The 25,758-nt window shown below is 44.0% G+C and overlaps 1 protein-coding gene across 3 annotated transcripts in view; it reads left to right on the plus strand.

Annotated features, from left to right (window-relative positions):
• The window catches only part of BLTP3B (bridge-like lipid transfer protein family member 3B), a 120,496-nt gene that overhangs the window by 35,531 nt on the left and 59,207 nt on the right, over positions 1-25,758 (plus strand). For 2 of the 3 annotated variants that reach the window (XM_075011302.1, XM_075011308.1), the window contains exons 2-5: positions 5,914-6,076; positions 7,660-7,698; positions 12,007-12,098; positions 22,789-22,978. In XM_075011302.1, the coding sequence (XP_074867403.1) occupies positions 5,914-6,076; positions 7,660-7,698; positions 12,007-12,098; positions 22,789-22,978 (484 nt within the window). Of the gene's footprint in view, positions 1-5,913; positions 6,077-7,639; positions 7,699-12,006; positions 12,099-22,788; positions 22,979-25,758 lie in introns of those variants that run through there. The other variant, XM_075011309.1, reaches the window with a different exon arrangement.

Raw genomic sequence — 25,758 nt, forward strand, 5'->3', positions numbered from 1 at the left:
TGGTCATCTTATGACACCTTCGCCAAGCATTATGCCCTTCACAGGGTATTCCAAGAGGATACCCGTCTCTTGGCAGCGGTCCTCTCAGGGACAAGCTGCACATAATCCGATTACCCATCCCCTATCTTGGGTACTGCTGGGTAGTCACCTTTCGTGGAGCACCCACGGGGACACTTGAGGAAGAAAGAGAAGTTACTCACTGTAGTAACGATGGTTCTTCGAGATGTGTCCCCGTGGGTGCTCCACCACCCCGCCCATCCTGCCCGCTTCGGATCTCTGTTTAGTATTTTTCAGGAGCATCCGAGGCGGTTGGTCAAGGAACTGGCGGGGACTGGATCGCGCACGTGGCCGGGAGCACGCAAGGGAGCGGCGCGCGCCTGCGCATGCGCGGTCTGGCAGAAACTTCTGGAAAGAGCCAACCTGCGGCGCCGGGGCGAGCCTGACACCTATCGTGGAGCACCCACGGGGACACATCTCGAAGAACCATCGTTACTATGGTGAGTAACTTCTCTTTCCAGGGGCTCTGCCCTTGTCTTGTCCCAGCACTCAGACACCAGGACACCCACATGTGGTCCTCCCTCCCCCTCTAAAAGCAGGTCGCCATCGCTGTCTGGAAGCTGGCCACCCCAGACAGCTACCGGTCTGTGGGGCAACAGTTCGGGGTGGGCAAGGCCACCATTGGGGCTGTCTTCATGGAGGTAAGGCATGCCCGGGTCACTCTCACACACCAGGGTGCGGAGGGAGGGGAAACCAGGACAAGGGGGACCCTTGATGGCTGGAGGCTTGGGAGAGGGGACGAGGAGGGAGAATGGGGAGGGGGCCAGACGCACCCTGTCATACCCTCATGAGAATGTACACCCTCCCTCCCATGCAGGTCAGCCGCACGATTGACTCCTTGCTGCTCCACAGAGTTGTCCATGTGGGGAGATGTGGATGTGGCTGTGACAGGATTTGTCGTTGTCAGCTTCCCAAATTGCATTGATGCCCTGGATGGGACTCACATTCTTATCTGTGCCCCGGAACACAGTGCTGGCAGCTACATAAACCACAAGGGCCAGAACTCAGTAGTGCTCCAGGCACTAATAGACTCCAAGGGCCAATTCATGGTCATCTGGGTGGGCAAGACACGTGAAGCCCCTGTGTTTCAGAACTCTAGGCTTACAAGTTTGCATCTTACTGAAGAGGAATTTTCACAACAGTCTGGAAAGAGAGGTTGCTGAACTCTCTTTTATATTCAAATTCGACACATTAACACATGGTTTGAACTGGGATGGGAATTTTCTGGGTCATTATAGGGGCTCTATTTCCATACTTGGCTTATTGTAATTCTTGACTCCCCCCACCCGTCTACTCTCTGATTTGCTCACCTTGATGTTTTTTCTTCTGATTTGTCAACCTTGATTACTGTTTTTGGTTCTCTATGCCTTAAATATTGAGTCTGTTCTGGTATGGCTATGGTCTGAAGAAGTGGGTCTGTCCCATGAAAGCTCATCACCTAATAAATTATTTTGTTAATCTTTAAAGTGCTACTTGACTGCTTTTTTGTTTTGAAGGTATGTGTAGATGTTCAACTTAGAAGTTTAACTTCGAAGTAAGTAACTTCGAAGTTATTTTTGTAGTGTAGACACAGCTTTAGAGTCCTTAGGCTTGCAGGTGGTGATGGTGTCTGAGGAGCCTGCAGCCTTGTAGTAATTGAATCAAAGACTGACGGGTGTCAAGGTAGTCAGCTAGGCCAGGGGTTGTTTCCATGGTAAATTCTCTTGAAGCCCACTTTTCAGAGGATTTTTGAGAGGATTTGATAGATTTTCTCTTCCTCAGTCTCCTCTGGGGACCAGTGTACAGCGGGGAGGGTCCAAGGGTTGGAGAAGAAAGCTGATCAGAGTGAACTCTGCGATGCCATATTTGGCTCCACTGTTATCCTCAATTCTAAACCTGCCTGAAGTCCCCCCTCCCTTTTGAAGGTATTTTATAGAATCCTAGAATCCTAGGACTGGAGGGGACCTCAGAAGGTCATTCTGCAGAGTCATTTAGAGTAGACCAGTGGTCCTCTGATCTTGGGAGCCACATTTGCATCCATCATTAACCAAAAGAGCCATGTGACTTCTGCATGCCCTGTGCGCCACCCAATCAAATGCACATGCAGAAAGATTAAATATGTAATTGTAAATATAACCAAATACGCCAACATTTTCAAATACATTTTTCAAAACAATGAAAACTAAGTTTAAGTAACATTCATTTCATCAGGGATTCAGAATGCAGACGGGGGCTCCAGGCTATGGCAGAGTGTTGGGATGCAGGAGGGGGTGAAGGCTCCAACTGGAGATGCAGACTCTAGGCTGGAGTTGGGATGAGGGCTCGGGGTCTCCAGGCTGGGGACAAGGGCTTTGGAGTGTGGGAAGTTGCTTAGGGCAGGAGATTGCGATGGGAGTGCAGGGTTTGGGCAGGGGTTAAGGTGGGGGGGGGCTTCAGGATGGGCAGAGAGTAGCGATGTAGGTGCTTAATTCAGGCAGCTCCCATTTGCTGGCACAGTGGGGCTGCCTGTTCTGCCCACTCCTCTCCCATTCCTGGAAGCAGCTGGTATGGAGGGGTGGGCAGAGGGGAGGTGGGCCGGAGGTTCTACCCACTGTCCTTGCCTATAGGCGTGGCCCTAGCACTTCCCACCGACCAGGAATCATGCCCATTTGAAGCTGAGGAGGCAGTAACTGCAAGGGAGGACAGCATCTGGAAAGAGCATCAGAGCTTCCCCTGGCTGCTGTGCAGCTCCAGCCCAGCAGAGGGGAACAGCAGCACGTGGAGCCACCTCCTTGCCAGCTGGATTAACTCAGGGGTTTTAGTGCCTGCAGTCCAGGGCCCTAAGCAAAGAGGTGGTCCTGCAAAAAAATCTGGACTTTTGGTGGCTTGGAGATCTCTTTGGATTGCCTGCTTTAGCCTTGAGACCTGGTTGCCTCCATTGGAGCCCCTGCATTAACCTAGCCCTGCTCTCTCCAGGAGTGCTGTGAATCAGTGTTCATGGCAATCCAGGAGGGTGGGAGAAGAGTGGGGAGATCTTCCTTTCCAGAATGCCAGTGAATCAGCTGTTTGTGTCACTCTGTGAGGGAGCTTTGAAGCTCAGGAGGCTTCATTTCAGAGAGCCACATGTAGCTTTCCAGCTGTGGACGGAGGATCACTGGAGTGCAGCATCCGCAGGGACATTACTCGAAGAATAGATTACCATATTTCCCTATGCTGAGTATGGGACCCTTGGTAAAAGGACTCATATTCAAGCAAGTCCAATGACACTTAATCTGAACTTTGCTGTACCAATATTCAAATTAAGATCATGTTGAATGAGTCTCAGTTAAAAATGAGCTCTGTGGTAGAGAAGGAACTGGGAGTAGTGTCTCCTCCAATGTTATAGCCACGGTGCAGAGCTTCTGATGGGCAGAGTGTATGCATGGGCCGAACAGACTCTACTTAAAATCTCTGCTCTAAAGCAGAGGGTTGTAAGATTGCATAGAAGGGAGTACCCATAAAGACACATCTCGAAGAAACAAACATTTTACAAGTAACTGCACAGCATGAATTACCCTTTCTTCATAACCTTGAAAATAATTACAGTCACCTTTACAGTAGTTCCAGATTTGCTCCAGTGTTTGTTTCTGAATGGTCATTGTTAAGTAACTGAGAAATAACAGAATTATATTTCAGTTAGAAAAAAAATTATGCAGGTTTATCTTCATTTTTAAAAATGATGTTGCTGGGTAATCACAGATTTAACATATTCAGGAAAGAGATCTCTAAACCATCTTTGAGGAATTAACACTCTTTCTATAAGAAGGGAGGGGAACTCACTTTTTTTTTTAACTACCTGGGTTTCAGACTGAGCACCGGAGAAGTTCTAGAAGGTTAGGAAAAAACCTGATGTTCCACTCTTAAAAAAGTGTAAACAGTATGACTAGCTTAACTGTCAGTTTGATATCCATACTAGCCAAAATAATGGGGTGGCTGATATTGTGTCTCAGTTACTAAAGAATTAAAGAAAAATAACATAATTAACTTAAATCAATGTTGGTTGATAGGAAATGAATACTGTCAGACTTGCTTTAAATTATTTTTCCTCTCTCTCTCTCTCTCTCTCCCTTTTTAAACCGTCAACTATTAAATGTGTGTTGGGCATTTTGGTTTTTAAGCAGCATAATGTGCTTATAAATTCTAATAGCCACGGAGCATGACGTTGCAACCAAACTGGGAAAGTTACTGCCAGATATTTTCAGCAGTAGTTGGAGACTGGTGGTGGGGAAAAAGCACACAAGAAGAAATCTGATAGCATTCAGATAGGAAATCTGAAAGTTGTCGTAGAAACTAGTTTCTCCCAATTCAGAGAAAACATATGAACTGCACCTGGCATGGACACTGCAGCAAAGTTGTGATTCCTGGAATATTTTCCCCTCCTTCTGCCTAACACTGACAACTGTTAATCTGCTGCAGAAAGGATCCAAAACACAGCTGGTGGATGTGGTGATAGTTTTTTCTTTTTTTCACTATGTGAAGCTGTAAAATGAGAATCCAAATTGTGAACCAAAACCAAGAAAGTTAGGCACTCAGGCCCTGATCCAAAGCAGATAAAATGTGATACCTGTGATATAAGAACTTAGGTAGATAGGCAAGCACCCCTTGACTTTGCTATGTACATCATGAGGCTATGCATTGATTGGAACAGTCACATGGGCAGTCATGTTGATTCAAGTATGGTGCCTTTGATAAAATCATTATGTGTATGATCTTTGATATTTCTTAGTTTTTCAGTATAAAAATATACAGAACATCTTGTAGTGTAGTCAGATCAAGACACTTCCGAGTATATTTAGACTAAAAAAGTATTTCTGGTCTGATTCACAGTCCTGTGTTTTGAATTGCCATGTTATACATACACCTGAATCCTATGTAATAAAACCATTTCTAGCACGTGTTCTCGATAAATTCTGCAATAAACCCCAATGAATATTCTAAGTATAATTTGTGCAAGATTTTGTCAATCTGAAAGTGCAAATAAAATCAGAAAAGCAGCTTTGTAAAAACAGTGGCTTCCTACTCAAAAAATCTGCCCCCGAGTGTGTTGGTAACCATATGTGTTTGTTTAAAGAAAAATATATTCTCACTGATTTTGTCTCCTGTTAAATCTAGAGGCTATGTATACAGTAGAGTGATCTGTTGATAGAAGTTTCTGTTGAAAGATATGTCGTGGCCAGACTGCCAATCAGATTGAATGAGTGATCTTCTCTGTCCACAGAGAACAGCCAGACTGCCTAGCCACTCTCTCAATAGACCAGCCAACCAGAAGCACAGGAGACAGGGCTCCCCAGTGTCCCAGAAGCCTGTCTGTCAACAGATAGCCCCTTAGAACGTCCAGACTGACTTTCTGGCAACAGAACCTGTCAACAGAGGCGTTCTTCCTTGTGGGGGTGTAACACATCGCTGTTGATAGAAGTGCCATGTTCTGTCATTTTACTGTCAACAGAACACCGTGGGAATATGGATACTCTGCGGGTACTTTCTAGTGTTGACGAAGCCACAGAATCCAAATATTTTCCGCAGAAATGAGCAAAATTCTGTTCCAACTCTCACAGCATCGAAAGAATTGTTAACTAAATTCTAAGTACAGAATGTTTATTTCTGATGACAGACAAGCCAGAAGGAACACATCTTAATTGTTAGAGTCCATTTATTTACTCATAAATGGAACAGATTTGATGTAGAACTCACTGAGGGACAAATAACCATTAAATCCCTCAGGGTCATTTTTAGGGTCAAACTATACTATGAAGCCTGTTCTTTTCAGATTCTTTTGTTGATTTATATAAATTATGAGATATGACGTGTAAATTGCTTTATGTAGCATCAATTTAAACTTTAGTGCATGTTATCTTTTAGGTTCACCAAAAACCTGTCACCTGACAAGATCAATCTGAGCACACTAAAGGGGGAAGGTCAGCTGACTAACTTAGAGCTCGATGAAGAGGTGCTTCAGAACATGCTAGATCTTCCCACATGGCTTGCTATAAACAAGGTCTTCTGCAATAAAGCAGCTATTAGGGTGAGTATTTGATTATGTTATAACAATAATTCAGAAAGGCTTTCTCCTGCTTATGTCTTTTCTGCCTTCTTAAAACTTATTTTCACAAAGTGTGAAAATTGGTAGTCCTGAATTTCATAATGTTAAAAGTTTGCTGTACAGTAGAATCTCAATGTTTGCGAACCCGTGGTTCGCGAATTCAATTATTCATGAGTGGCCGGAGCAGCTGCTTCCCCAGGGCCCCGAGCAGGACTGCCAGCAGCCGCCGCTTCTCGTGGGCCTCCAGGCAGAAGCGCCTATACCCAGGGGCTTCCATATTAGCGAAATTCAACATTCATGAGGTTTCCCAACATGGAACCCTCATGAATGTTGAGACACTACTGTATTTAACAGTTTCATAAAAAGAAGATGGGGGTATTAGATAGTAAACATTTTTCTTTATAGTTATCCCTTGGAAGACTAAGATAGAAGGAATGAAAAGAAAGTGATTTACTTTTTTCTATATCCAAGTAGAGTTTTCCTCATATGCACTTTGAAATGCAGCAAGGGATTGTATATTTTTGTGGAGAAAAATATTGGCATTTTGTTTGGGTATGTCAGAGCATCTTCTTTACTTATTCTTTGTTCTTTTGTGCGTAACCCTCAGTTACAAACACTTTGGGAATGGGGGTTCATAATATTGAAATGTTCATAACTGAACAAGATGTTATAATTGTTTTTTCAAAAGTTTACAACTGCATATTGACAATATAGCTTAGAAATTTTTCTATGCTAAAGAATAATGCTGTTTTTAACTATTTTAATTTAAATGAAACAAGCAGTTTATTTTGTAAAATCTGTTTTTAAACATTTCTTTATTTTTAATAGTTTATGACAGTACGAAGTTGTGTAGTATTCGCTTTTTATCGCATACTTTTGCTTTCAAATCAAACGTGTTGTTGACCAATTAGTTCGCAACTCTTATATTTGTAAATCTGAGATTCTGCCCTAATTTTTCTGCCAGTTTCGTTCATGTGTCATCACCTCTTTTTAATCCTTTCCTGTCCCTCAGAGGCCATACATTATGGACATATACTCTGCTTAAGAACTGGACATAACTCTCTCTGGAGCCAGTAGACAATGCTCCTTCATTCCTTCTTGCTAGAAAGTGATGTGATATGCAACCCTATTGCTCTCTTTTCTCTCAGACAGTGCTAGAATGGGCATTGAGAAGGCAACCTATCTGATTTATATCGTGATGTAGCAAATATGGGACTTCATTTTGTTTTTAAAGGAGGAGGGTGAAAAAACTGGTCAGACGTTTCTTATGTCTGGCAGCACAGAGACAGACAAATTAATTTTTCTGTCATTTTTTTCCTTTCTGCCACCAGTAGCTATGTAATACCTAAGCTATGTTTCCTCGTGACCATGACTTAATGGTTTATCTGATGTGTTTTCTCACACAAGATTATTTATTATATATATTAGCTTCAAAAGATCACATGTAAGTTGAGAATTTAAGTGTTTTATTTTTATCTAGAAAATAAAAATGATGAACACGTCTTGATTACTGCATATTTTCTTAAACTGTTTGATTTGCTGTAGTATAATGTTTTATCTTTCAGATACCATGGACAAAATTGAAAACTCATCCAATCTGTTTGGTAAGTTCTGAAATATACCCCAAAAATGTGTGTGTAAAATAAGTTTCCAGGAATTACATTATTTACGTCACTCTGAAACTTAAACTATCTGTTAAGTCATTGTGAAGTGATGGAACCAGCTACAGTCATACTTCTTCTGTTCAGCACAGCAGCAGTTTGAATCATTGCTGGAATTTGTGCTCCTTTTACTGTCCAGTTTTTAAGTGGTCAGCCGCATCCTTCTCACAACAGAACTCATACACAGATGAACACAGCTACCTACAGAACAACACAACGAACATGCACTAATACCTGAAACAACATTCTGTAGATTAGAATGTTCGTTGAGTAAGTGTGAAGTGATGGAAACAGCTACAAGCATAGCTAAGAACTTTTTGCTTAGAATATCACCAGTCATATATTATCCCCGGAATTTGGATCAGGAAGAGAAGATGGCGATGGATTGGAAATTATCTGGAAAACTAACCACCTACATTACAAGACAAGCCTTATGTTGGAACCCACAAGGAAAAAGGAAAAGAGGGAGCCCAAGAAACACCTGGCAGAGAGACCTGAAGGCAGACACTAAAAAGAGAGGATACACCTGGTCAGAACTGGAAAAGATCTCCCAGGACAGGGGACACTGGCAAGTGGTTGTCAATGGCGTATGCTCCAAGATGTCGGAGTGGAAGAGGCTTACTACCTGCTACTAAAATCCAGTTTTAGCTTTTCAGTCATTTTTGGCTTTTTAGATATGAATTTGCAGATAATGCCTGTTGTGTGGTTTACATATCTCAAAGGATTAACAGATGCAGCTGGACACTGCTGATTGGTGGCCTCACTGCAGTTGGAGGGGAATAAAAAGGGCCGGGAAGCAGAAGGGCAGGGCTGCTCAGAGTAGTGAACTGCAAGGAGAATGAAATTCCTGTCAACAAATTGCTATAGTCACCCAGAGACAACATCCCACCAAGGCATGAACACACCAACAGTTGAAGAGCCTGCAAAGTCCCAGGGGGAGGTAGGAAGGACTTCAGGGCACTGTCAGTCTGTGAACACTGAACCTGCTTGTTTGAGGGCCATGAGCTGAAACCCAGTGGAGTAGGTAGGCCTCAGTTCTCTTACCAACTTACTGATGGACCTGAGAGCAGAGTGTTTTCCAAATTCTGGAATAGGCAAAATAGACTGAAAGTCCTGCTGACGTGAGTGGAGCCATGCTTGCTTGGCTTTGGGGTGGGGTGGGGGGCACTGTTGTATTGACACACAATCGGATCGCATGGGTTTTCAGGTAGTAGTTGTAAACATTGTTATAAAAATTGATTTACATGTTCTCTGAGGTTATTTAGAAATAATTTAAAACTTAGCTGGCATGTGCAGTGTGTCCTTTAATTACCAAAAGATGAGAAACAAATATTCTGACGACTGTAGCCCTGTCCTATAAAAGAAGTGTTGAAGGTCTTTAGGCCATTGCTTGATTCCCATCGGAAAAACCATTTTTTAATGTTTTTTTAAATAATTTCAGCTTTACTTAGAAGATGGATATTTGTCTGCTAATCTCATTGCTAGTTCCTGCCTCCTTCTTCTCTGACTTCATTCTTTAAGGTTTTTTCCACAAGACTGTAACCTAGCCCTGGGACTCAGTGGGAGTATGGTTGTTTCCTGACCCACTAGCAACATAGTTAAAATATGTCAAAGAGTTTAGCTTGGTTTATAATTGTAGACTAGACCCAACAAAATTAGGAGATTCATTGTACTGGTTGGCTGCCATTTGTCAGTTTTCTCTCTCTTTTCTTATAAGTCCCTCAGGAGAGGTTATATAAGCCAAAAGTAGGTGAGCTGAAAGTTGCATGTTCTCATTATTCCGTTTCCATTCGAGTTTAACAATTACTTTTCATGTAATAGTCCCTGTGAGTATTCATGTGCTTTCTCTAGCATCCTGGTTATGACTTGCCAACTTGTGCCTTTTATCCTCCTTTTTTTTTGGTCAAAAGTTTGAAGTACTAGGATAGTAGTTGATTTATTATGTACTGCTCCCTGTGTCACTTCTCCCCTGGTATCACAGAAGTTAAAGTAATTCAGTCATGCTCTAATTCAACTCTGTGGCCATTAGGTGCATCTGCCATCTCAGAAAAGTAATTTAAGACATGCCATTCTTAAGGTTCACATGTTTAGGTGGCAATGCCTAGTTATTAGCTAAGGTAAGCTCACCATAAGCTAAACAATTGTTGTGTGCAGACAGTAATTCAAAAGGTTAGAGTTAGTTATGTGTAAATTGCCTGCACACAGGTGTAACAAATGGGAGCTGGTAGTAAAGTTTATAATTTAATGATGGAATGTATCAGGACCTCATTGGTTCTTCTAGAAAATAGTGAATGCATCGGGAATGGATACTTCAGTCTGTTGGCCTTCAGTAACATCATCACAATCACATTATCTCTGCTGTACATATGTAATTGAGAGCGAGTGTGATGGGTGCAGGTCCTGTCCTGCCTGCTCCCCTCAGAAACTGCACAGTTGTGGTTGTGCCTTCACTTGGTCCTTTTATTTTAAGTTCCTTCCACCCTTTCACACCAATCCCTGTGGAACAGTCTGTTTATAATGTTAACTTTGCTTGTCACCTCTCCACAAGGAGGAAAAGACACAGCTCTCCCTACACTTGCCTCTGTGTAGCTGGATTCAGCTAGCCTGTTCCTCTCTGTCCCATTTTGCACTTCTTCCCTGGACCTCTTCTTGTCAGTCTTGGCCTTACGGGGTAATTGGCTCAGCTGCCAGCCTATGGACCAATTATCCCATTAGCTTTCTCCAGGGGGGCTAATTAATATCTGTGGGATCAGAATGCAAACTCACCTGTTTTCATGCTGCACTGTTACAACAAGGTTTAGATTAAGTAGCAGTCATTTAGTTGGCATCCTCTATATGGTTTAAATAGCTTGAGTAGGTAGTTGTGCACTTCTTGCCAGAACTCAATTGTCTTTTGTTGAAAACAAAGGCTTCTAGGAAATCAGTCCTTTAACGTGATGGCAAATGTTTTAAGTGCCTTTACTCACAATTAAATAGTTGTTTTTTGTTTGTTCGTTTGTACTTGTTAAAATAATTTGAAAGAGGATGCTGGTATAGATTTTACATAGCAGTTTTCTGTACCAAAATAAAAAAGCTGCCCAGTGCTTTTAGTGGGTTAGGGTAAAAAACATCAGGTATCTATTTGAGACAGCTTTAAGTCAAGCCCTATTGTTTTTAGTACGAACAAAGTCGGGGACCCGTTGTGCTGCATACTGTACACCAGTAGGGGATGGGCTGTGTGTGTGGCCTTCCTTCATCTCAGTGGGCCACAGCAGCTCACAGTCCACTGGGGTCCCACCTGCAGCCCCATGGTACCCCTAATGGTCCTGCCTCCCCTACATGCCCCTCATGCTGTGGGGAACCTGACCGGGTCACTCTTCTGTGTAGTTTTAGTTGTACCTTTAGCCATTGTTATAAATTTAAACCATGACTGTTTTTAAGATCAGTGGGCAAAGAGTCTGCTTCTGTCTTCAGACAATCTCTCTTTTTTGGGAATACCACATTATTTTCTTTACTGTCATTTGTTTTATTATTTCACAAGATGCAGCTGTGCTATTCCGTTATGTCCTTCAGTATCAATGGGACTTGAGTGCCTCAGCCCTTATGGCTCCTTTTGAAAGGTTCAGCCTCCATAATGAAAAATAATGGCAAAGATGTTTGTTACTCTTAAATATTCTCTCTTAAAAACTACCGTTGTAGCCAATCTGTTGAAGATTCACCTCTACCAGTTTTCTTGTAGATAACAAAATGTTTTAAAAATATCAGCAAAATGACTGGCAGCCGCTCATAAATTTCAACAGTAGACCAGTTGCAAATATTTAGCTTTTCAAAAAGAAAAACACACTATACAGAAAATTCAAAGGACATAGAAGCTAATATTATGTAACATTCACACTAGCAGACTGTGTAGAGAACATCAAATTTTATACCCATTCAGAATTCAGCCTCTGAGTAGTATACTGCAGCATGGTGGGGAAAAAAAATTGACTAATTGTCAAGAAGTATATAAAATTTATATATGACTATGAAAGCCTAGTAGAGATGAAAGAAATGAAATCTGATATAAGAACTGTATAAACAAAAGTCTAAAAATGTACGTGATTATGTAGTTTACTAAATGTTTTCTAGGAAAACATGATACGGGCAAAGAATTTTACAAAAAATTTGTACTTAATTTTCTTACTACTGTTTAATTGTGCAATATCTTAGTATTCTCTTAATCTACTACAGTAAACTGAAATTTGTTCAATGTTTCTTTGTGTATTTTTCAAGTCCCTGGATAAAGTAATAATGGAAATGAGTACTTGTGAAGAACCACGTCCACCTAATGGACCATCACCTATAGCAACTGCATCAGGACAAAGGTCAGTTGTAGTTTTTTTTAAATACTGACATACGTTTGATACAAAACAGTTAAAATGATCAGATCAGCTCTCATGAAGTAGAGCAGCTTGAAGGATTTATGTACATCCAGAAGTGTGTTAGATCCATTAACCTCAAGGTAAAATATGATAACGTTTAAAAATAAAGCACCAGGGTCTGCTTACTCAGCGCCCCTGAAGTCAGGCCACTTATTTAGGTGTTCCAATATAGATTTAGGTGTACACTCATCCCTGGTTAGATGAGTACATTATTTACAAGTACTCACTTAAACGAAGGACACATTTACTGACCTCTTGTTCACTGGACAAGTGAACTCCCCCAGCTAATATAAGACTTACCCCTTCCCTGCAGCTCCAACCTGCCGCAGCCTGACCCCCCCTGCCAGCCCCACAGACCCAAACCGCAGCAACTTAAACCCCCTGCCGGCCCCCACATGCCCGAACCACCACAACTTAAATCCCCCACCAGCCCCTGTGCACCCAAACTGCTGAAACTTAAATCCCCCGCCGCCACATGCATCCAAACTGCTGCAGCCTAATGCTGCTGGCCCATCAGACCAAAACTGTCGAAGATTTAACCACCCACCAACTGCCGGCTTCACAGACCCAACCTGCAGCAGCCTGAACCCTGCCCCCACCGCACCCACCCACCCACCCGCTGTCTTTTAACCCTCCCTCTCGCTCATGTCCCCAAACTGCCCCCAGCCTTTAACCTCCCACAACCCCAGGTTCATTAACCTTTCAAAAGCAGCACCATCTGCTGCCACTCTGAGCACTTGGAACTAATCAGAGACTGTTACACATATCTTAATAGGAATTTAGTGTCCCCCTTACGAGTTTTCCCCTACGAGCAAAAAGTTGGGAACCAGTTGTGGTCAGACAGCGAGGGATGAGTGTATGGTGTTAGGCAAACAAGCTTGGGAATTTATCCTAAATACATATTGCATGTTCTAGTTCATGGGATTGTTTAATCCATGTACTGCATTGTAGGGTGCAAAAGAACATTATGTACTTATGAATGTTCATAGTTCTGTTTTCTTTAATGACTACATCAGCTGAATATGTCCTAAGAGGTTTGACATGGAACCCAATCTAACTGAAATATCCAATAATTGGTGCAAAGGGGGAGCCCCAAATGTGTAATCTCATGTTTTCTAAGGCTGCTGGTACACTACCACTTTCTCGTCAGAGGGGCCATGGTGATGAGGCAATTCAGAGCAGGCTAATGAGGTGCATATTCAGCATCTCATTAACATAATGGCAGCCACACCAATTTGTAAGTGCAGACTTCAAACTGCAGATTGACAGTGAAGATGGGGGTAAATTTGAACTAAGTGTCCTACTTCGACATTCCCTTACTCCGATCTAGTTCTGTGGGAGTATGGGAATGTCAAAGTAGGGGGCTTATTTTGAAGCTGCCCCCATCTTCAGTTAGTCTGCAATTCGAAGTCTGTTTGCATGGCCACCATTATGCTAATGAGGTGCTGAATATGCACATTAGTGCCTCATTAGCCTGCTTCGAATTACCTCATTATCATGACACTTCCAATGGAAGAGTGGTAGTGTAGCAGCAGCCTAAATGTGCCTGAAAGAGGAGACTGGAAGTATTCTTTGATAGTCTTTATGTTAATGTGGTACCATTAGAAGGTACGATCGAGATTGTAATGTTTGTGGTTACTAAGATGCATAGGCGTGAACCCAGGACCTCCTGGCTCCCAACACCCTGCTCTATCCACTAGGATATGCTACCACCCCTTCCGTGGGGGATAAATCCCAAGGGTGGGCAGAAAATTGCAGAAAATGTCTTAACTACACAAGGGATTAGTACATGATCTGATCTGAAAAATGTTCTTTTTAATTTGAAAAGGGTCAGCAGGGTGAAAGTGTTAGAAAATCAGTTAAGAATTGGGCTGGAGTACATTCAAATAAAAAAAATTGAATAATTGTCTGTGAACACAGCCTATTTTATTTGCACATTGAAGCTTCAATCCATGCAAAAAAGAAGAAATGCCTAATAACAGATGGACAGGAATTTAATTGTGAGTGTTCAACATCTGTGACAGAATCATTGCAACTGACAAGAAAAGAGACCTACATTTTGAGAGCAACAGAATATTAATTTACTACAACATGGGTCCCATTACTCAGTGTCACACCGATTAATTTTCAGGCCAGAAGGAGCCATTGTGTTCATCTGCTGTGATCTCCTATATCCCATATGGGGAAGATGAAAAAAGTCTTTCATATGGGAAAATGTGGAAACCAGACTTTTGTGTCTTAGTAACTTCATGAAATTTTAAAGGGGGAAACATCAGTGTTTTGGGACATCCCATTTGGCTTCCAATTTCCTCAGTAAATAGGGTATCATTGTCAGAAATCAGGATGTGAAGCAGAGTCAGTCTGCATCTACACTACAAGATAAAATCAAATTTGTTAATAACGATTTTGTAACTCTGGAATTTATAAATTCAAGTTTGACTATCCTCACCTCCCCACATGCTCCTCACACAATCAACTTATTGCTGCCACACTCAACTGGCAAACATCGACTGCTGCAGTAATGCATTGTGGGAATCTATCCCACAGTTTCCTCATCCCCGTAGCATTCTGGGAATGCTCGCTGGTCTTTGACATCATCTTCCCACATTGCATTTACCTCATTTCCCTCCCAGGTTAAGCAAATGTCCATTTTTCCAGTCAGAAGGAAGGAAAAGTAGGCTATCCACAGCCGTGGCAAAAAAGTTAACAGAAATGTCTTCTGTAACTGAATTCTTAACTGGCCATCCACTGACTGTCCCTGCTCCCATGATTGTATCCGATCCCTGAAGATACTACAAGGACCCTGAAAAGACTGAAGAAAAAGATGATGATAAAGTTTTTGAAAAAAGAGAGTTGCTGAGGGGAGAGTCTTTGGCTTTCCGGTGCACTGTAAGGCTTCTGTGCACAGGTAGTGTTCTTGACTGGCCATCCATTGACTGTTGCCCCTCTCGTGATTGCATCTGATCCCGGAAAATAATGCAGGGACAGACTATTCTCAGCTGGCCCTCCTCTCACTCTTCCCTGTGTGAAGGGGTGCAAAGTTTGAAGAAGGAGGATAGAGAAGTCTAGGAAAAAAGATTTTTGTTTTCCGTCATCACTACACAGAGATTGGGAACACGGGGGATGGCGGTGAAATCTCCTACACTGAACTTATAGTGGAAACAGGAATCTCAACTGGCCATCCACCCTGTGTTTTTGCAGGGGTGTGAGGGGTTCAAAGCATGAGAAAGGATAGGATATGTTAGGAAAAGGTTTTATAACAGAAATATCAAAGCAGCAGGTGTCTGCCGTGGGCAGCAAGCCCCAGCTGCAGAAACATTTGAAATGTTGAAGTAGTTCCCCTGAATATCTTAGTCGCTGGGGGAGACTTCCCCCTCCCCGTGGCAGCAAGCCCCTGAAAATCTTTTTTGTCCTTGGAGCCCTAACCACGCGCAAGCCAGGACGTGGTGCTGCCTGGCAGCATGGTCAGCACTGAACATCAGGCACATCCTTTTATTGGGTTGGGGGCTACCCACATGATGTGGCTGAGTGCAAGAAAAACCCCATCTGCATGGTGCCTGTGGGGGAGGGAGCGGGCTTCGTGCTCAAATGTAAACTGCTGAGAAGTTTCTTGGCCTCTTATGCAAGCACAACCTCCACAACAGTCTTGCTGCCACATGGTGCAGTGGGGCAGTGGCTGCCAGCAGGCAGCGCAGAGACAAATTCCAAGTGTGGAAACAGAACCACGAATTACCTGCAGGGGCTATTTGTAATGGGTAGATGTGCTCAGAGTGCTAATATCAAAGACAGACAGACATTTCTCAGGCACTTATACAAACATGACCCTACAGACACAAGCTTCCTGGTCCCAATTTGAAATTCATGGTTTTCTTGTTACCTAATTCCTGCGTACCTGGAGAGCAGCAGCCAGAGTGGAGCGCTGAGTGGCATTGTGGGTTACCTACAGGACACCTCTGGAGGTTAAGAAATTCAGTTTTAAGACATTGCACTTCCACACTGGTCTTTAATCAAACTTTTGAATTTGAGCTTGACGCTACACCTATCAGGTACCAAGGATGTTATGATATCAATATTAGTGCTCCCTAAATCAAGCTAATGGTATTTACAGTGAAGGGAGTCATGTGGTACTATCAAGCTAACTGCCTTAAATTTGAATTTATCTCATAGTGTAGACACAGCCTCAGTCTGCTAGCAGAGTCTACAGCAGAGGTGGGGAGCCCTGAGCTGTGCCATGAAGGTGTCCTCACTCCCATCCCATCCCTCTTGCCCTTTATAGTACCATCCAGACTTCACACCCCACTTCCAGCATGCTCCTGCATCCTCCCTCCTGCTCAGACCTCCTGTCCCCACCCTGCTCCTGCAGTTCCATTTCAGACCCACACCTCTACCTGTAGCCCACTCCTGCACCCCCTTCCAGATCCTACCTCCCACCCAGACCCTGCATCCCCAGTTCACTCTTACACCCTTCCTCCTGCCCAGACCCCCCCAACCCCAGCCCACTTCTTCACCCTATTTTCCACCAAGACCCTACACCCCAGCCCACTCCTGCACCCTACATCCCGTCCAGACCCTCCCAGCCTACTCCTGCACCCGCTTCCATGCCTTCCAACTCCTTCACCCCAAACTCTCTTCACCCTACTTCCTTCCATGGCCCCTTACTCCAACCCCAGCCCGTTCCCCAGCAGCCCCCTTCCATGCACAGAACCCCTCATTTTTGGCCCCACCCTAGAGCCTAGGGGACCTCCACAAACTGTACAAGCCCCAGTCTTCCTAGTTTCTAGGGTGGAGCTTGAGAGTAGTGAGGTGAATGACTTTTGTTTCTGCTTCTCAGTTGGAGGCCATATTTGTGAGGATGTTGCGTGTTTTTTGTTGTTGTTTTGCTTGTTGCTTGCATGTTGTTCCTGACTGCTTTTTCTGTGGGTCAGGAGCTCCCAACTCAAAAAAAGTTCTCCAACCTGTTGTATTCAGGCAATTTAATGAGAGCAGGTGGGCTGTAATAGGTTGCCTAACTGGCTGTAACTGCTCCTCACAAGGCCAATGTCCTCCTGCCCGACAAATTTAATGGTGATTGTGACAAATTTTGTGGGTTCCTAAATTGCCATCTGCTCCTATTTCTGCTGTACCTGTAGTCCTACATGACTTACCACAGTTCAAGATGTTTATCAACTTTCTTACCAAGACACAGGAAGGAAACGGACGTTATAGGTTACTGTCACAAACATGTTGCTTCTATGATCATCTGCACTGGACTCGGGGAGGGAGAGGGAAGACCCAACCACTGTCCCCAAAGAATCCATGGATACCCCCCAAGAAATGTCTCAGACGGCCTCTGGCAACAGCAGGGAAAACATGGTAGATGAGGAAGAAGAGGAGGAGGACAATGGTCAGCAGGCAAAGGGAGCAGATGATCTCACTGACATCCAGGAACGTCTTTAACTTTGGATCTCATCCCCTTCTCCCAGGACATTTCACAGCTGGACCCTGATGGTAAAGAGGGTACCTCTGGTGAGTTCTCATTTTCAGTCATGCTACAATACAGGTGGTTTAAAGCATTTTGGTGTGATACGTGGTAGGCGCTGTGCTTACACAGCCCAAGCCCCTGGAACAACTTGTTAACGTGTCTGGGGCTGGAGCACACCTCCTCCAGGCACATTCCTGTTTAGCTCTTTAACACATACGCTTTCGTCCTCTCGAGATTTCTGGGGAGGACTGCCTTATTCCAACCTCCATGACAGGACACCTTTCCAGGCCAAGCCAGCATTAAATAATCTGGCGTCATTGCAACACAGAGCAGTGCAGCATACCAACCAGCCTTCTGCCCACATTGAGTCAGCATCCTTTCCTTATCAGTTCTTATTCTAAGCACGTTAATCTCTCTTATTGTAACCTAGAGGGAGCAGGGGAAGGATAGTTAAACTACAGTAGCACGAACTGCTCCACCGTGTCTCCCTTCTCTGGAAATTTTCACTGTCCCAGCAGAGTGGGGAGGAGAAGCAGGCAGTGCCCATAAGAACCACACGCAGCCCAGAGAAGGAAAGCACAAGCCACACTGCTATGTCTTGTGCCCCCTCTCCCTGCAGGACTCCTGGGGGAAAGGAAACTTTTGCTATCCTAGCCCAGGTTGGTGGCAGCCCACGGTGATCATGAGCACCGCACAGCCCCAAAAACACAAACCGCACTGCCATGCCTGACACCCCCTTTCCCTGGGCTCCTGGGGGAAGGGAAACTCTGTGTCACAGCAAAGCTGGGAGGGAAAGCATACGGTGACAGTGACTGTCACAGCCCTAAAGGCTACACCCCTTTCCTCCCTCCATTTGCAGTGTGCACAGCTGCAGATACTGCTTTTGAAATAACCTTGAAAGCATGCTCCAATTTATGCTTTACCATGACTGGACCTGCTACGTAACACATCCCTATTGTGTGTCACAGAGGCTCTTTCATGAAGTTACGGTTGAACTCCATTCATCTGGCACCCTTGGGACCTGATGGGTGCTGAACGATAGAATTTGACAAAACCTCAGAAAGTCAGTATTGTCAAGCAGCATTACCAATACTTCCACTGCCTACTGAGCTCTTAGAAGCCATTTAAGGGTAAATTAGAACTAAACAACAACAGCACAGAACAAGGAGAGCCAGGACTGGTGGCTGTAAACAAACGTTCTGACACCACAGGAAACTTGGCCACACCCATGATTAGTGGATATCTGGCTAACTAAAACTATTCCAGGCTATGGATGATTCCAGATTAGAGAGGTCCAGTTTGTACCTTGTGTTGTAAAATTTACCTCGTCTACAGTGTATGCATCTCCCTAGTGTCTGACTTTCACTTACGTTAGTTACACAGTGCTCAACAGCAGGCTTTTCAATCACCACTCTCCACCACTCTCCAGCTGTTAGACTGGTATAGATCTGAAGGGGAAGATATGTTCCTAGATCACAAGGAAGCTTCCCACACGGACAGGGAAGAGCTAAATGCATTGAGGATAAACATGATGGTGGACAGGAGAGTGGATTGAGAGAAGAGGAGAGTGCTCAGAGAGTGTGAAGTCCACACCAAGGAGGAGATGTAGAAGCTGATAGTGCACCAAACAGAGCTCCTGAGATGCTTGGTAGAGAAGGGCAGAGACCCACTGCAGCCCATAATGAACCACATGCCCTTCTCATCATGATCCCTATCCTTTTCCATAGGCACCCCAGAATAAGGGGGTGGGCAGCCAAGGGCAGTCTTGCATTTCATTCGCTGGGACGCTTCTCAGAACAAAAGGCTGACATTCTCCCACTTGTGATGGCAAAATGCCTCTTACTCTTGCTTACCCACCTCTGAAGCCCCTGCCATGAACTCCTTTACTATGTGCTACTTTTTGTCCCCTAAATAAAAAAAGATTAAGCTTTCAATGGCAGTGTCTTTATTGATCTGTTGCATGGGGGGGTGGGGGGTTATAGGGTTACAGGCCAGCACACATCATATAGAGGGCTCGTCCTTAACAGCAACATACATAACTGTCATATTGCTGTCTGGTCATCCATAAAGCTGTTTGTTAAAGCTTCCCTGATTAGCAGTGTGCCTTTCTGTGCTGTCTTTATTGCCTGTGTTTCTGGGTGCTCATAATTATTGATCAGGTGATCTGCCTTGACCTGCTAACCTGGTATGAAAATTTTCCCCTTACTTTCACATAAGTTATGGAGCACACAACAGGCTGCCACTATTAGGGGGAATGTTGCTTTTGCTGAGGTCTAAGTCAGTCAGGAGGCTCCTGGACCTGGCTTTTAAATGGCCAAATGCACATTCTACTACCATTCTGCACTTGCTCCACCTGTAGTTTAGCTGCTCCTTACTGCAGTCCCAGCTGTCTGTGTATGGCTTCATGAGCCAAGGGAACAAGGGGTAAGCTGGATCTCCTGGGATCACTGTTGGCATCTTCACATCCCCGATGGTGATTTTCCAGTCTTGGAAGAATGTTCTATTCTGCAGCTTTCTGAACAGACCAGAGCTCCTAAAGATGCATGTGTCATGCACCTGTTATGGCTATCCTGTGTTGTTGGTGGATCACAAGGACCGTTTCACCAATGCCTGCAATACCACTGAGAAGTATCCATTGTGGCTTTTGTACTCTTTGGCAGCATAGTCTGGTGCCAAGATAGGGATGTGCATTATATCTGTCACCCCACTGCAGCTAGGGAACTTAGGCCGTGTCCACACTAGCCAAAAACTTCGAAATGGCCATGCAAATGGCCATTTTGAAGTTTACTAATGAAGCACTGAAATACATATTCAGCGCCTCATTAGCATGCGGGTGGCTGCGGCACTTCGAAATTGATGTGGCTCACCGTCGCATGGCTCGTCCAGATGGGGCTCCTTTTCGAAAGGACCGTGGCTACTTCGAAGTCCCCTTATTCCTATGAGCAGATGGGAATAAGGGGACTTCGAAGTAGCTGGGGTCCTTTCGAAAAGGAGCCCCATCTGGATAAACCGCGTGGGGGCGAGCCGCGTCGATTTCGAAGTGCCGCGGCTGCCCGCATGCTAATGAGGTGCTGAATATGTATTTCAGTGCTTCATTAGTAAACTTTGAAGTGGCCATTTTCATGGCAATTTCAAAGATTTTGGCTAGTGTAGATGTAGCCTTAGTTGCAGAAAAACCATCCACTATGTCCTGAACATTTCCCAGAGTAACTGTCTTTCATAGCAGAAGGGTATTGATTGCCACGGATACCTGGATGACAGCAGCCCCCTCTGTAGATTTGCCCACTCCAAATTGACTGCCCACTGACCGGTAGCCGTCTGACATAGTAAGTTTCCACAGCAATGTTGCCCCTCGCTTCTGAACTGTCAGAGCAGGTCTCATTCTGATCTTGCTTAGCTTCAGGGCAGAGGAAAGCACTTTGCAAGTTCCATGAAAATTGCCTTATGCATGCAGAAGTATTGTAGCCTTTGTTGATCATCCTATACCCCAGAACGATGCGGACTCACCAGTCTGAGCTTGTTTCATGGCACGAGAACTGATGCTCCACTGTGTACAAAGCATGAGTGCAGCCAGCATCTCCCTGACTTTTTTCCTCCAGTGTTTCACATTCATTCATGTCTGTGTCTCAGAATCTTCATTGCTCTGAGGGCTGCTTAGGCTTTGCATGTACCACAGCACAATGCATGAGGTGCCCATAATGCTAGCCACACCAGTCTGAAACTCAGTAGGGTGCATGCTGGCCTTGCAATACCGTCTGCATAGATAGCCAGTGGAAAAGAGGGCTCAAAAACACTTCTTGCCGTTGCTTTCCAAAGAGAAGGGGAGGAGATCAAGTGCACTTTGGGAGGCTGACAACACACTCACAGAACCACCCGGGGCACATTTTTGTCCTGTCAAACACTGGGAGCTTAACCCACATTTTAAGGGAGCAGCAGAAACTATGGGATGGGTATCCACAGTGCATTGTGGACAAAGTCAAAGTTGCCTACCCTAATGGGGACTCATGCCATCACCTTCGTGTGCCAGTGTGGACATACACCCACAACTCTGCGAACTCGGATGCTAAAAAATCAACCTTAACAAATTCGACCTAATCTTCTAATGTAGATGTATCCTTACCTGAGTGAAGGTTCTTTCCTATTTAAAGGGAAAATGGTGAAAAGTAAATTGGATTTTTAGTTTTTTAAAATTTTACGAACAGAAGGCATTATTAGTAACACAAATAAGAAAATGTCCATTAAAAACCTAGTTTTAACCCGTGTCCTTTAAATCTTAAAACCGAGCTGCTTCAGTATGTGCACTTTATTTTTATACCTTTTTAGCACAATTTCCCTGTTATTCTTCCCTCCCCACACACAAAAAGGTAAAAATAATTATCGCTCTAAGTTTTTTTTATACAGATAAATATTAGCTAATATGTTGTAATAGTGTAATAGTAATTAATTTGACATTAATTTGTCCTTAAATATACATAAATAGAATTAGGTCAGTGAATAAGGCTGTAATATTTGAAATGAAAAGTTGTGTGTGTTACACTTGATTGAAGTTCAACTGCATGAAAATTTTTGTCCTTAATTTTAGATTAGGATCACACAGTAGAGATGATGCAGGGTGGGGACAGGTTGATTGTGGAACCCCACAGCTTGAAGGGTGCACACCCAGCTCCTGGACAACAGCTATGGGACCCTGAGCTACCAGTCTGCATGCCTAGTCCCTGGCCAACAGCTGTGGGACCCCACAGCTGCCGGGCTATGCTCCTGGCCCCCAGCTGCAAGGCTCTGCAGCCACCCTGCCTCTCTCCCCTTGTTCCTACCCTCCTAACCCCCGCAAGCTAAATGGTTCAAATGAGTTACTTGATGTGTTCTGGAAGCTCTGAGAGGGTGACGGAGGTGTTGCTGAGCATGAGCATAGGGTCCCCAGCTATTCCCTGTGAGTGCTCTAGCCTTGCTGGACCATGGGTGTCGCTGGACAAGAAAAGTCTGGTTTATAGAGGTTTAACCTGTACTATATTTTTTACAGATTTTTCAGGGATAATTATAATTAAAATAATCAATAGGATCGGATGCACTAGAAATTTTGTGTGATGTGGTTTAGGTCTTATTGCTTAATAAATATCACTTTATGCACTAAAATTAGATCTGTAATTTAAATCTTGGCATTTTACTTTGCAGCGAATATGGCTTTGCTGAAAAAGTGGTCGAAGGAATTTCTGTTTCTGTGAACTCCATTATAATTCGGATTGGAGCAAAAGCATTTAATGCTTCATTTGAACTTTCCCAGTTGAGAATATATAGTGTAAATGCAAACTGGGAACATGGTGATCTAAAATTTACTCGAATACAAGAATCACAGCGTGGAGAGGTAAAGAATATCTTTCTATCAACTTTGTAGTAAGAGGTAATTAAACTGTGACCATAACATTTTAAATAATCAAAGCAACGTGCCCTGGGCGTAGATGGAGTGCTTGTGCACTCCAGCTTGTCTCAGCTGTGCCCTGATGCCTCCAGGGCTGTGGACAGCCAGTTATAAACTACAAGTGGCCTTGCGGGTTGTTTATAGAAGTGTGCAAACTGTCAGTGAATATGAGATGTAGGGGTCTGCCAAAGAAAAATATCTTAGGCTGTGTCTGCACTACCACTTTCTGACTTTAGGGTGTGCAAAAACTTTCTACACCCCTGAAAGCATCAAATTAAAATACTGTAATCATTGTTTTTGTTGCACGGGGGGCGGGGGGGGTGATCAAGCTTCCAGTGCTGTTTAGCTACAGCCCTCATAAAGGCAGTTTACATATTGTGCTGGCAGACCTCTTTCCCAGCCCTCCTGCCACGGCCATGCTTTCATTTTTGAAGGGCTACTGTGGCTGCATTTTAATTTTAAAGTGTTGACAAAAGCTTAAGTAGCCATTTCCTTGCTTTTAAGGATTTGCGTCGGTGAATGTTCTCCTTAAGCAACCTTAACTGATTATTAACCAAGTTACTTCTTTGTAGGACTTTGGTGGTATGCTGTACTCTTAATAGTCAAACCATTCCAGTATCCCCTGATTGGTTGTGCAAGTAGTAAGGTTATTACAATTTTTGAAAAATTATAACAACACGAGCTTAATGGATTCCCTTCGTTTATTTTCTACCTGCTATGCAAAATAATTTATGTGCAATTGAAGTCAGTGTTAGACTGAGTTTATATTGAAAAAATTATAATTTCCCTAACCTGTGTTTGGTTATAAGTCAGATAGACTTATTTTAAACTTTGACCAGATTGTTTTATTAGATTTGGTTACTCCCAGCCAAAATACCTTTGACCCAGAGTTAAAGTAACTGATGTCTATCATTAATGCAAGAGCAGAAACCCAATGAAAACATAGTAATGAACTTAAAAAATAAACACAGATATTATCTGAGAAGTTCAAAATTAGTCACCTGCAAACCTTAGCTCCCCTTTTTATTTTTTCTAAGGTACCTTGTGTAGTTTATATGTAAATTCACAACGTGAATGAGAGCTTGTTAAAAAATCCACATTACTTGCTTAAAATGTATGTGGAGCTGAGGAATTGTCCTGAACACAGTTACTTGTATTTAACCAATGAAAACGCTTATCTATTCAATAGCTTTAAGTCCATGATGTCCAGCCAGTTCTGAAGCAGTAATCGCTACAGTGGCTGCTGCTATAGAAAACTAGCCGCGTTATTCTGATAATACATTTATTATTTAGGCCAACTAGCCACGCTCAGCCAGCCAAAAAGCCACATGTGGCGAGTGGCTAGAGTGTTGGACACCACAGCTCTAAGTGGTCTTAAAGAAGGCAAGAGTAGATTTCTGCATCTTCATCTGACTCCTTGCCTGCCCTGTCCCCTCATTGGCTCAGAGTTGTACACTCAGTGGGATCCATAATATATGTAGCACAGTAGTCCCTCGAGGTATGCCACCCTTGTGTACCTTGCATTTCACTTAAGACGGGAAGGACTTGGGGGATGGGTTGGGGCTGTGGGAGGGGGCAGGGGGGTTAAGCCTGGCATGAGTTAGGGCTGTGTGGGGGATGGGAGAGTGCAGTTGAGCTGGGATGTTCAAGGGGTTGCATCTGGGACCGTGGGGGTGGTGGGTAGGGTGGCTGGAGCCCCGCATGTGCGCATGCTGGGGGTTGGGAGCCTCGGACACATGTTGAAGCTAGAGCCCCGTGTGCTGGGGGGTGTGAGCTGCGGCTGGAGGGAGTTGGGGGGGCTAGCTGAGGGGGTAGAGCCTCATGTGCCTGCAGCGTCTTGACAGCTGGAGCCCCCTTATGCTGGGAGCTGGGAGCTCAGTGCATGCTGGTGGTGGTGGGGGGGTTGAATGGGGGTGAACCAGGGCGGGGGTGGTTTGAGCTGGCAGGGGTGTTATAGTCTCTGCTGGGGTCACGAGGGTGGGGGAGTTGGGCGGGTTAAGCCAGCAGGATGTGTAATGGGAGTTGACTGGCTCAGCTGTCAAGCAGCACGGCTCTGGGAAGCAGGGGAAGGGGGTTTTAACCTGCCTGGTTGCTTGCAGGGGCAGGCAGCTAGGTGGGCCAAAAGCCTTTCCCCATAGCACTGCTCTGGGAAGGCATGGGGAAAGGGCTCTCGTCCTACATAGCTGCCTGGAGCTGCGGGAAGCTAGGCTGGCTGACAGCCCACAGCTTTGCATTGTACGAAAATCGCTTTAAAGCGAGTTTCACACACTGTGAAGCCACATAAAGTGAGGGGTTACTGCATGAATCAGCGGTCAGCCGCGTAAGAGGAGGGTTGCATACTCTGGATTCGCATACTCTGAGAACTTACTGTACAGTAAAGTATTTCATATTCATCATTCTATTAACCATAATTCTCAAATAACCAACATTTTGACCATCAGTAAATTTTAGTTATGTTTTCCATAAGTACAGTACAGTGAAAGTAAAATAAAAATTAAAGTTTACAGTGAATAATACTACTGTTGTTGGTAAATCAAGTACTCTGCGTACATTTTTGTTTGTTTCTTAATATCTAATCTTGTTTTTCTTTAGTGTTATGCATTGTTAGGTATACCTCTCTATTATCAAGAATAGTTGAATATCTGGCAGCCTCCCGGTCCGGGGAATGCCAGATATGAAAGATTTTACTGTAATTCTCTGGAGTGTAAAAAAAGTCTGCTATCACA

This window comes from Carettochelys insculpta, chromosome 1 (assembly GCF_033958435.1).
Source record: "Carettochelys insculpta isolate YL-2023 chromosome 1, ASM3395843v1, whole genome shotgun sequence".
Classification (NCBI taxonomy): domain Eukaryota; kingdom Metazoa; phylum Chordata; order Testudines; family Carettochelyidae; genus Carettochelys; species Carettochelys insculpta.